General features: G+C 40.1%; 1 protein-coding gene across 1 annotated transcript; it reads right to left on the reverse strand.

The window, feature by feature from the left end:
* Nucleotides 1-79: 79 nt before the first annotated feature.
* On the reverse strand, nt 80-10920 carry LOC136739665 (zinc finger protein ZXDC). The gene is made up of 10 exons (XM_066698378.1): nt 8863-10920; nt 7526-7678; nt 7160-7238; nt 6277-6407; nt 5380-5550; nt 4004-4692; nt 3246-3330; nt 2495-2664; nt 2048-2149; nt 80-1279 (listed from the first exon to the last, which is right to left on the reverse strand). The coding sequence occupies exons 1-10, from the start codon at nt 10889-10891 to the stop codon at nt 1193-1195; spliced, it is 3696 nt and encodes a 1231-aa protein (XP_066554475.1). The 5' UTR covers nt 10892-10920; the 3' UTR covers nt 80-1192.
* Between the last annotated feature and the right edge of the window lie 2455 nt (nt 10921-13375).

Raw genomic sequence — 13375 nt, forward strand, 5'->3', positions numbered from 1 at the left:
AGCTTCAATATTTTGGTGATGGCTTTTAAAATTAGGATGAAATTAAGCTTCACAGAGATAAAGAAACCAAAAAACTATGTTATTAAAAAACTTTTTTGTTGCCATTTTTATTATTTTTTTTACAAAACAAATAAATAACATGTACAAGATTAAACACATTATATATATGAAGAGTTTTTCCTATTGGCATGACATATCTGATCAAGGAGGACCATATTTAATCTCAGACAACGATAATATTCAATAAATGTAAAAAAAAAAAAAAAAACCTTACAAAAAAAAAAAACTTTCCACAAGGAGTTGCTTTAATTCTCTTATTTCTATAAGGCATAATTGCTTGTTCCTGCTGTAAACAGTATGTGCAAGTAAGCTGTTATGCAAGAAACCCAATAAATATCCTGACACTATTTCAGGTGTCAACTCTGAGAACACAGATCACATGCAGTGGAAACAAAATGCAGCCAATTCCTTCAAATTGAACTAATAAAACATTAAGCTTTGATAAACCTCTGTCTCAGAACAACAAAGATAGCTACAAAAAATATCAAAATAGCGCGATTCACTAAGGAAAGTTTAAAACATTTGATATATACATGGAAATGTCCTTATTTTAAACTGAATAGTATAATAAACTTTCAAATATTAAATAACATTCCAAATAAATTCTCAAACACAAAACAAAATATGGGCTTGATATTTGTAAGGTACAGGCATTGACAAATTGACACTTTCTTGTTGTGAGGCAAAATGCCTTGTTGATAGATGCATGGTGTGTATACATTACTGTATATCAAAGAATTTTGATAATTTTTGCATTTTCTTGTATTATAATGCGCAATGTCTGCAAATATAAAAACGCAGATTGGCTTTTAAAAATAACATACACAATAATGTGTAACACTAGTCTTTACATTTTTGTAACATATCCTTACAAAAGTATACAGAAATATTAAGTAGTACGAAATTGTGTTTTGGACATAATAAAGAATGAAAATCTCAAAGAACATTTAAATGATATATTTAACAAAATACGTTTTCCAAATCCACCAGTGTACACCAGCATGTGACAATAATTATAGCTTTGTTGCATTTCTCATTCCAAGTATAAATGCTGCCACCCTAGTTCCTGTATTTGCACTATTCCAATTACGTATGTATTTGACTACATAATTGAGCACTTTGATTCCTGTTATTATTCAAGATCTTGCAGATTTATTGTGCTTCCTGTGAACTGGGAATTGTCTGAGCCAGCATCATCTTCAGTGGATGTGTGCGGTTCCTGTAAAAATTGGACAACCCATTAAGTATGAAACGGCTGCATACATTTCCAAAAAAAACAATGGATAGAGCTCCCATTTTTAAAATGTTTAAATGATTAATAGAATGCATCTAATCTTAGTTGGTTGAGTCTGCCAGGGCTTCCTTGGTTTACCACACTACAGAAACATCTATAGACACCAGTGTTGTAAGCGAGAGCTCCATCATTCCTCCCCATGAAGTTTTAGCTCTGCGTTTTGCACTGTGGAATTCAAATGTCAAAATAAGTGGATGGCTTTACCAGCAGACTTCAGAGAATATGAGGGTCCATGCTAGCTGCCTGCATTTCTACTGAATTATTCCAGGAATCATAGCAGTGAGCCAATACATTTTAAAATGTAATGCATTTCTTAGGTTTTACAATTTTACATGTTTTCTGCCATTTCCATCCAAACTCTGCTGTTTGCTACTGCTTCTGTTCTGCTTCAGAAGGGATGAGACTAAGCATGCTCCCTCGTATACATACATTGTCAAAGCCATCTACTTTTTTTTTTTTTAAACTAGGTCTGCAACCCATTGGAAGATTCAGTAGAAATGGGACAGTGAACACTACCGAACTTCTTAGTGCCCGAGAAGCAACAGTTGTCACACTTGTGTATGGAGAACTACATTTTCCTGAATAAAATTCTAGTATACAAGGCACTTGTTGCTGTTGTCTGCACCTGTGTCAGAACTGTTCAGCAGAGTTACATAATGCAGGTGAAGGTGAGGTGCTCCTTAGTGCCTGTACCTGTAGGATGTTGACTGGCAGGTCCACAGTGAGCTGTGTATGCGATGTGGAGGTCTGAGAGCTGAGCTGGAATGCCAGGTCTCCATCACCTGCAGGATCATCCTGAAGAGGGAAATGGGAGGAGATTATTACACGACTTAATAAATGTCAGATCTGAGTCAAAATGTACGAGTAAATGAATGCATTTAAAATTATATGAACCAACCAGGAGATCCTTCAGATCTCTACAACCAAAGCTGCAATGCCATTTGTTTGTAAACACACCCACAAATAAACCATTAGAATGTCCCTAACTGTTGGAATCGCACAAACATTCCCACACTGAAAGTCCCATTACAACCAAACTAAAACTTTTAATTCAATCAAATCACAGCACAAAAGTTCACAATATTAACCAGTTGGCTTAGAGAATTAGTTAACATGTTCCAAATAGAGGGGATTGCTAACCTGCAACAGCTGAATCTGAACGTACTGTGCACCAGTGGCAGGGTCTCTAATTGTAAGCCCATTGGGTGACACCACGCCCTCGCCGAAGCGCCCACTAGAGGGAGCTGCAGTCACTGCAGCAGAATTTCCTTTCCCGATTTTACTTTTCCTCTGGCTGGAGCTTGGACCTCCTGAAAGTAGAGTGAGCAGAAAACTGATTAATACAAGGATCTTTAAAAGCTGGTCTGTAACCAGATGTGCTACACACAAACCTCAATCGCTTTTGCTAAATTACCATATATATTATCATCCAATATCAAACCACTGCTGGATGAAGGCCTCCCCAGGATGTTTCCACTTGCTATATATGCATGCATGCATGCATGCATGTATATAGAAACTGAAGTAGAGAAAATTGTGTATTGTGTACCAATTTGCCTGAGGAGAAAAGTATGTAATCAATGCATACTACCAGTGCTGACTTATGGTTGTGAAATCTAGTCACTAAATGCAAACATTATGCAGAAACTGCTGATGACACAAAGAAACATGGAAATCTGTATGCTTGGGAAAAAAAGAAGAAATTGAAAAAATAATAGATAAGAGAACAAATGAATGTGACACCAATGAAAGAGTAACAATGTTACAATAGGCTGAACACATTGCAAGATTAACAAAACATGATTTATTGTATCAATTAAAAACAGTAATGATTCACTGAAAAACATATATAGTCCATGAAGGGTTAAAACAAATGACAAGGTAATATTACCTGGGCTACCTGACCCCTTCTGCTGCTTCTTATTCTTGGCGAGCTGGATTGCTCTATAGTCTGTCCGGGCTGAGCCTCCACTCTCCTGAAGTGAAAGGAAATATCAAAACGAAATTGTTAGCATCAATACAACTGAAGTTGAAATTGGATACTTAGATGAGCAGTATTAATGCTTTTACATTTTATATAATTTCAAATCAGTTTGTTTTCTGCTTAAATGATTTTCACACAAAAACAAGAGATGACTGTACCAATGAAAACGCTAGGGAGAAAGCATTAGGTCATGAACTTTGACAATCTATTACACCATGATATGAACTGTATAAGAATAACAAAAGGTGATCACCGTTTCATATATAACATACAAATAAACAAAGATCCATCATTTAAATATTTAATAATTACCCTGTTCCAAGTCAGGAGAAGAGTGAAAAAGACCAGTTGGAACTTTTTACACAAGGAAACTACAACTGCATATATCAGCTGCAGCAGCCAGTTAAAACTATGGCAAATTTGACTTTTTTTAAAACACTTCTACAGGTCACAAGGTCACGTTTTCGTAAAGTATTCTTTACTTTCAAGAACAGCAGTATTGATAGGCTCAAAACTGAAAGGCATACATTTACAATTGGTCAAGATTTTTTCTGAAAATTAAATCATCTGGGAATCCTGACAAGACTTCAAAGGTATATAATATCATACTGATCAATTTACATTAAACCTTTTAGTTTTGCTATTGCGATGATAACAGGACCCACCAAGAAAGAGCAGCCTGACACGGCACTGAGATCCACATCTTTCTGGGCACTGTAGGAGCCAGCAGGACTGGAGAACACAAACTGCGTGACCACCTTGCTGCCTTCCTGCTGCCCGATCACATCTGATGCTCCCAGCAGGCTGCGCTCCACCTTTGATGGGGTGAGCAGCTCAGGGACTGGGGCAGCCCCCAGACTGCTGGAAGGGGTAAGGGTGGACGTGTCGATGCCCAGGGTACTGGAGGAGCTGAGCCCCTGCATGGAATCCTGGGAAGGCGTTCGAATGGAGAGGGCCGTCAGGGAGCCCAGGGCCTCGGGATTGACGGTCTGCACATCATCCAGGTTCAGGGTGGCCTGAGGCAGACCTGCACTGTTGGATGTCATAGCCAGAGAGCCGTCCAGCCCATGAGCAATGTCAGGACCCGCTGCCAATATGAGAGGGTCCACCGCTTGTGCCAGGGCGCTGCTGTTGACTGCCATGCCTCCCCCAAGGGTGGCGCCCACAGAGGCTGCATCGATGGTCAAGATGCCGGAGTTGACTAGCGACATGTCCATGGTGATGCTTGGGTTGCTCCCTGGCACGCTGGAGAACAGAGAGGTGATGTCGATGTTTCCCAGCTCTCCTTGGCCTGAGCTGGTGAGTTCATTGCTTGGTGTTAACGAGTTGCTCATCTCCAGCTGACTGAGAAGATCTTAAAGGACAATGTCAAATTTGTATTAATGTGTTCTTTGAAATAATCTTTACATATGCTGCTTTGAATGTTACATGCTAATATATCCTGCATAAAATCTGATTATATACTATTAGATCTCACCTTCCTTTAAAAGTGTCTACAATCAATCTTAACTAGAAGGTCCAAGTATCTATAGTTAATCTGTATACAACAGATGTTTGTACTCAGATAACGTACTTACCTCAACTATTTAAATTACACTCTTCAAAACAGTAACAATACTACAGATCTGCCTTTATGCTATATTGTCTACTCTACATGCATTACTCTAATGTTGTTCTTACTCATCACTCAGCTGTGCACTATGTATCACAGAAACCTAATATAAAATGTATGTCAATGTGGATCACTAACTTGTGGCAAAATGTATTTATTGTTGAAGTGATGTGTCCTTTGTAATACTGTGTATTTGTAGTACACAGTATGTTAGTAAAACACTGATTACAAAAAGTAATCTTGGATAAGGGCATTTACTTAATCAAAATAAAATAAAATACAAAAAGACAATGTGATAAGTGTTTAAATATTTCAATATCTGACTATACATGGATGAAAGATGCACAAATAAAGGCTTTATTACATATTTAAGATGCAGCTCATGGCAGTGGTGAAGACATTATTTTGTCTGGTATTGGCTGTACTCACCTTGACTGAAGTTGTGGTGTTTGACCATGTGGCTCTTCATGCTGCTTTTAGAGGTGAACTGCTTATTACAGCTGGAAATTGGACATCGGCTTTTTAATGCTTCCACATCTTGCAGGTGCTTTTTTGAATGGATGTAAAGGCTACTTCGGGCAGAGAATTTTGCACAGCAACCTGAAATATATATAAAAAACACCCATTCTTAATATAATTGTTATTGATATATTTTGCTGATGATTTTATTTAAAGATGGGGTCTCAATTCCTGTGGGTCCAGTCTCTTCTGGCTTTTGTTCAAACCATGCTTCCAGTTCAATATTGAATTCAATACTTTCAACAGAGTGCAATATATGTTATAAGCAGTACACCTTGAGTGAAAACAATGTGAAAACAAAGTTTAACAAAACAATTAGAACAAAGTTACACATGTATAATTGATAAAATAACTACATTAATAAGTAATTGAGAGCTATAGCTGAAATGAAAGCTAGACGACACTGCAGCCTTGAGTTTGAGACACCTGTTATAAAGCAACTTACAAGTGTACCTCTTTGTATTGATCCTTTTTTACCGGAGCAACCTAGGTAAGGTAAAACACTCAATGGTATGACAGCAGGTTCTGAACCAGGATATTAACCCATGACTAACCCAACTTCTCTTTAATTTAAAGTGCCAATAATCATTTCACCCATTCCAGAAAACACCACCAAAATACTGGAAGGATGGGTTTGTACAGGGCTGTACTACTCAAAGCATAACAAGGCCAAAGTTTAAATAAATTCAGCAACACCATTTGGAGTGGGAGAAAATCAAATAATCTTTAAGTTCAAATCTTATCTTATCATGCATAAGACTTCCCCTTCTAATGCTTTAGATCACATTCTCCCAGTGGAATACACACCTTCCACCTGACATTCAAAGGGCTTAGTCCCCAGGTGTGTAATGCTGTGGCCCTTCAGGTGCTCCGCCCTGGTGAAGGATTTCCCACAGCCCTCCTCTTTGCAGGTGAATCGACGATCATCATCATGCTTCCTGAAAAAAAGACAACAAACATGCTCACTTTCCTGTGTTCAAGAATGATGAAGCATTCGTGTGTTATAATTTCTCAGCAGACAACCCTACCCATAGTAGCTTACATTTGTAACAAAATACACACTTCTCAAGACAAATAGTACAGTATGAGAAAGAATATACAATATACAACTTTAAAATTATTCCATTAAGGGGCAGTTCAGGTAAGAGCAGAAAATATGAGTGTAAACGGGAGCAACTACAAACAGCACAGTTATTAATTAAAGGTTGTGGAACACTAGTATGTATTAACATCTCCAGCAAGAGTGATTTGTAAACATTTGTATTCATGTACTGTTTAAATCTGCCTGAAGTGGCCAAACTTGAACAGCAAGGTTCTCTCAAAAAATGTTCGGCAGATTGATCACAGACTAAAGCAAACATTTATAGCAGAGGGGAAACCTGGCAATTTAAAATAAATAAAAAGGGTGGATAATTATAGCAAGTTAGTCAGTGTGTTCATTTAGATTGTGAGTAAACAAAATAGGCCAACAGAAAAATTAAATATACCATAAGGAGGCAGAAGTGTTAACAGGCAAACTTAAAACAATGCAAACATTTTCATGGGTATATGCATGGAAAGGTATCACCTTAAAGCAAAACATCCAAAGCTAAAAAACAGAATTCTAATAGTAGCTTTGAATACAATTAAAGACTGTACATGATATACTGCTTGACTTTATTCATCCTGCAACTCAGTTTTAACACATTACCTTTTGTGCCTCAGCAGCTTTGACATGCTAGTAAATGACCAACCACATCCCTCAAAATCACAGACAAATGGTCTTTCACCTGTAAGAGAATGAGGAGGTTATATTTATATCCTAGAACAGAAGTACAACTAGTCATAGTTCAAGGCCATTTCCATAAATCTAAGATATTAAAACCAGGCACAATACAGCATCTGAAAATTACTTTGAATTACAGTATTATAAACCACTCCTTTCTGCTCTATTGAATACCAATTCCTTGCAATATTAAAACATTGTAAATGTCCCTGTCTATGGCAAGAATAAAGGAAAAGAATAAAGATATGTTGCAAATACAGTCTTGCCATTAAAGAAATATGGTTTCCATACCTGTGTGACTTCTCATGTGTATTTTGAGACGGCAGGCTTTGTCATAACGTTTGTCACAGCCGGGGTAGGTGCAGGTGAACTGTCCGATTTCCCTGAAGTGAGTGCGATTATGGGAAAATAATGCACTGAAGGTAATGAAGGTTTTTTCACAACCTGAAAGAGATTACATATTTCAAGTTAAAAATACTCATGATAGTTATGCCACATGTGTCAGTGCACCAGTCAGCACCAAGCGCTGGGTATTTTTTGCCCATTATATTATTCTGATGTGCATACACAGACACATAGAGAGGAAATTAAAAGTATGTCTGTGTGCTTCTTTAGGACAGACAAACTTGTAGACTGTAAATTTCCAAGTTCAGAGGGATGTTACATCACTAACAATGTTTACAAAACTGTCCTCCCAAAAAAAACTGAAGTAAATCAGGCAGTGCAGTACATTAATATAAATGTTTGCTTATGTAGTTTACTAAATGAATGACCATGATGATTAACTTCTTACATTAAATATTTTAACAAGGTTTGGTAAATTGTTATCTCTATGTAGACTGGAGTTAAAAAAAAAAAAAGACTAGGCCTAAATGAGGCTAAATAGTGCTGCAGTTTTCAGTACAAAATTAACATTTATTTCCATGTAGGCTTCTTAACAAGCAGCTTTCACAACTTCTTTCCCACAGAAGCTTTTTCCTTTTAAGTGCAGTACATCTTAAATGAACCAACTTGCAGAACACATGAAAACTGACATTATATCAATGTAATACAGAAATACTGTGGTCTCAGCCACTACATTATACATGTGATAACGATGATACACACCACAGCTCTCTTTGTGCAAAGTATATGTAACAGATTGCCAACACTATGGTATTGCTGTTATTTCTTTCACAATTGCTTTAGTTTCTTAGATCCAAAAGCCATTACTATTACTCTTGCATTCTTATAATAACCAACATGCTGCATATTGTATTATAGGGCAGCAGTGTGCAGTACTGGATATGACTCTAGACTCTGGAGTGGAGGGTTGTGGGTTTAATTGAGCAAGGAACTCTATAAATCGGTAATATATCAAAACAAAAAATCGGTTTTTTAACAACTGCAAGTCACACTGGATAAGGATGTCTGCTAAGAAATTGAGTAATAATTATAAAAACGTGTAAGTTCCAAAATAAATGAATGACAATCGTGCACAAAACATTGCACATCAAAACTTGTACTATACTGTATTCTGCCGGTACAATTATTGATCAAATTAGAATAAATCTGTGGCTTTGTTTTGGAATGCAGGAAAGGATGTAAAGGAGAAGTACGTTTTTAAAGGAGGGATAAATTAAACTTACCTGGAAATTCACATTTGTGTGGTCTGACCGGCTCGAAGTGACTCCTCTGGTGATTGCCGAGCTTGGTGGCGGTGCGGAAGCGCTCGCTGCAGATCTCACACACGAACGTGTTCTCCTGGTCGTGCGCCTTGATGTGGGCTTTCAGGTTGTACACAGTGGTGAACTTGCGCCCGCAGTTCTCCCACTCGCAGGTGAAGGGTCGCACTTTGTCATGGGATAGCAAGTGTCTCTTGAGTTTGTACGAGGTGGTGAAGGACCACCCGCATCCTTCCACGGTACATTTAAAAGGCCTCTGGTCCTCTGTGTGGGAGAGCAGGTGTATTTTGAGCTTGTGCTTAGTGTCGAATGTTTTGCTGCAGTTCAGTTGCGAGCAGTGGTACATGACTACCACGCCTTTTTTGGCCATCAAAGCCATGCTGTCGCCCAGTTTCATTTGCAGTTCACCGTTTTCGGAGACAATAAAACTGCCAAGCTGACCGTCTCTCGAGTCCGGGCAAACTATATCGGCTTCGTCCAAGGAGCACAGCGTGCCGTCCTCTTGGTCCTTGATGGATGCACACGAATCCATCGTGGAATTCGCATCGGAAAACGAGCAGTCGCCGTTTAAATTTAACCCGCAGTCGTTCACCGAAAATCCAGATCTCGTTTCTTCATACTGTGCAGAACTCCCTCCGCAGACGTTGGTTTTGCACACCGTTTTATCACTGGCTTTGGGCGCATTGTCATAATTGATCAGCACGATGTCTTGGTTATCCTTCATCCCCAGATGTTCTTTCAGGTTTACAATAGCATCGTCCTTGTGGTTGCCGGATGATGGAGGTGCGGCTAGTGTCAAAACCCCGTTTTCTATTGTAACGATGATACTTTGGTTGTTGATCATGATGGTTCCCGAGAACGTCTCGCCGGATGGATTCCCTCCGACAACATTCTGACCCGAGAATTCCGAAACGCCGTCCTGGCTGTTTTCACCAAACGACTGACACCCCTGGCCATTTACCTGAACGCCCTCCGAAAAGCAAGAGCTTTCGGAAATCAGATCACGAACCGTGTTCAACTGTTGCGAGAAATCCGCCACTGTGTTATCAGCTGCGGTGCTGGGGTGTTTCTTCGGGGAATGGTATTGATCGCCTTTGTGGCTGTCGCTCACGTTTGCCATCATATCCCCCGAATCATAATGGAAACATGAGCGCTGCTTCGGAGTCACTCCCGTCCCACGCTCCACTTCACAACTTCCCTCGGAGTTGTTGCAGGAAAGGCTGAGAGGGGAGAACGATTTCCTGGAGTTTGCTGGGGTTGGCAGTTTGTCGTCTGGGTGTAGCATTAAAGGCTGCTGTTCCAATATGGCATCCTTAACTTCCCTCGCTGGGTCCTTATTCCCCTTTTCATCTTTCGTCCCAGTGAAAGGTCGCCCGCTTTCCTTTGAGTTATTGCTCTCCCCCTCCTGAACAATGTTGAAAACTACGTAAAACTCTTCGTTCTCTCTGGTGGTGGAATTTGGAGCGGCTGCGCTCTCGCAAAGCAATGGTGGCTGCTGCTGCTGCAGGGTGGCGCCATCTTGCAGTTGTCGTAAAACTTGAGGTGGATGCTGCAGCTGTGTGTTGCTATCCTCTAACAACAAGACGGGGAAAGCTAGATGCAGGCCGCTTTCCTCGATTTCAAAGTCACCCTTTAGTCCAGTTTCTCGGCTGTCTTGCTCTTTACCACCCGATAATGAGAGATTACTCACGTTACGGAGCCCGATCGCCGCATATGTCTGGACCGAGTTGTTGACAGGGCGGCTCTGCTTCGTATTAGATAAACAAGAGCTGCCATTTTCTGCCAGCAGTCGAAATGGAGACGTCCCTGCCCGTTTGCTGCTGTCCTCCCTCTGGTGTGATTCCGGTTCTTTTCCTCGGCCATCCCTGATTTCGGCTGCGTTGGAAAGCTTGAGAGCACCAGTACCTGTACTTGACTGAAGCTGATCTGTCCTACATGAGACGCCATGTTGTTGATGTATGTTTTGGGCTGCAAAAAGCCCCTGGATTTCCATCTTGGTATCCCTGTAGCAGGAACACGCAATGTCCCGCCCCTTACAAGCATGTAACGAGAGCCTCCTCATGACCACGCATGAGTGACGGGCAAACTGTGGAACGGGTTTCAGACCCGGACTGATCAAAATAGCGAGCATTGACTACATACGTATACATACACATACACACACACACACACACACACACATATATAGATTATGCGCTGCATGTTTAACATATCTGCAAAGTTAAGGGTCAAAAACAAACAATGCAACAAACGTGTATTACAACGCAGTGTGCCATACCTTTAAATAGGTGAATAACAATAGTTAATTACAAATATAACTTCAATGACAAACCTTAATTTCGTAACTTGTATACACTATATAAAATACGGAGCCTGTTTATAATAATAATAATAATAATAATAATACCCAATCCACGTTAACACTTTGAATGACAGCTGTACAAATCTATATAAAACAGGTTGTGATTCATCTCTTAAAATGTATATTTACAATAAAAAGGTGCCTCTGAACTGTGCGCCTCTTCTTGTAGAGATACCAAATCTTTGCAGTCAAACGGTATTCAGGGTTTGTTTTGTGTGCATGTCCAGCGGTAGCTTATACAATGGTAATCAATTGTTGTGAAAGCATCCCCGAAATAATGTGTTCAGAGCTCCACAAATGTAGCCGTGAGACTAATAAGAGGGAAATATATACATTGCAATTTTATACAGCAATTTTGTATTTGTAATTTATATGTAATTTCCATCGATTTAAAAAAGTTAGTTGTGAAACAGGTTTAACTTGTCTCATATGATTATACACTCACCTAAAGGATTATTAGGAACACCATACTAATACTGTGTTTGACCCCCTTTCGCCTTCAGAACTGCCTTAATTCTACGTGGCATTGATTCAACAAGGTGCTGAAAGCATTCTTTAGAAATGTTGGCCCATATTGATAGGATAGCATCTTGCAGTTGATGGAGATTTGTGGGATGCACATCCAGGGCACGAAGCTCCCGTTCCACCACATCCCAAAGATGTTCTATTGGGTTGAGATCTGGTGACTGTGGGGGCCAGTTTAGTACAGTGAACTCATTGTCATGTTCAAGAAACCAATTTGAAATGATTCGACCTTTGTGACATGGTGCATTATCCTGCTGGAAGTAGCCATCAGAGGATGGGTACATGGTGGTCATAAAGGGATGGACATGGTCAGAAACAATGCTCAGGTAGGCCGTGGCATTTAAACGATGCCCAATTGGCACTAAGGGGCCTAAAGTGTGCCAAGAAAACATCCCGCACACCATTACACCACCACCACCAGCCTGCACAGTGGTAATAAGGCATGATGGATCCATGTTCTCATTCTGTTTACGCCAAATTCTGACTCTACCATCTGAATGTCTCAACAGAAATCGAGACTCATCAGACCAGGCAACATTTATCCAGTCTTTAACTGTCCAATTTTGGTGAGCTTGTGCAAATTGTAGCCTCTTTTTCCTATTTGTAGTGGAGATGAGTGGTACCCGGTGGGGTCTTCTGCTGTTGTAGCCCATCCGCCTCAAGGTTGTACGTGTTGTGGCTTCACAAATGCTTTGCTGCATACCTCGGTTGTAACGAGTGGTTATTTCAGTCAAAGTTGCTCTTCTATCAGCTTGAATCAGTCGGCCCATTCTCCTCTGACCTCTAGCATCAACAAGGCATTTTCGCCCACAGGACTGCCGCATACTGGATGTTTTTCCCTTTTCACACCATTCTTTGTAAACCCTAGAAATGGTTGTGCGTGAAAATCCCAGTAACTGAGCAGATTGTGAAATACTCAGACCGGCCTGTCTGGCACCAACAACCATGCCACGCTCAAAATTGCTTAAATCACCTTTCTTTCCCATTCAGACATTCAGTTTGGAGTTCAGGAGATTGTCTTGACCAGGACCACACCCCTAAATGCATTGAAGCAACTGCCATATGATTGGTTGGTTAGATAATTGCATTAATGAGAAATTGAACAGGTGTTCCTAATAATCCTTTAGGTGAGTGTATATGCATTGTTAGGCGCATATTTGGTTTACGATTCTCATTGCACTTCATAGTGCTGCCGCCTACAGGAAATGGTTGTTGTGCTGCGGAAGATAGAAAATGTCGTACAGATGTTTATTTCCTGTCCATGAACACATCTATAATGACTGGCCAGGCTGCGTCCCAAATCGCACACTTGTTCCCTCGTTCCCTTCCCGGCGGCATCTTAAGCGCTGTCCCAAACCCTCAGGGAACAAGTGAAGGAGCCTAATCGAGCAGTTTGTGTCCCTCAACGCTCCCTTCAGCGGAGTGTACAAAAGCGCTGAAGTCCCAGAACTGTGCGTTAAAGGCGGAGACAAGTCAACCGGGATAAAATAGCAGCGGCGGGTGCATATAAATGTAATGTTAGCTAGACAGTTGTAGAATTGTTAAATGATGTATCAAGGAAATTATGATACATAGATAATATAAAATTAT

This window comes from Amia ocellicauda, chromosome 3 (assembly GCF_036373705.1).
Source record: "Amia ocellicauda isolate fAmiCal2 chromosome 3, fAmiCal2.hap1, whole genome shotgun sequence".
NCBI lineage: Eukaryota > Metazoa > Chordata > Actinopteri > Amiiformes > Amiidae > Amia > Amia ocellicauda.

Bases quoted from the DNA above. Each gene is read 5' to 3' on its own strand.
- LOC136739665 (XM_066698378.1), bottom strand. From the start codon at position 10,891: ATGGAAATCCAGGGGCTTTTTGCAGCCCAAAACATACATCAACAACAT. The intron at 7,679-8,862 runs GTAAGTTTAATT...AATCTCTTTCAG, and splicing joins ACACAAATGTGAATTTCCAG to GTTGTGAAAAAACCTTCATT. The intron at 1,280-2,047 runs GTACAGGCACTA...CAATTTTTACAG, and splicing joins TGCCAGTCAACATCCTACAG to GAACCGCACACATCCACTGA.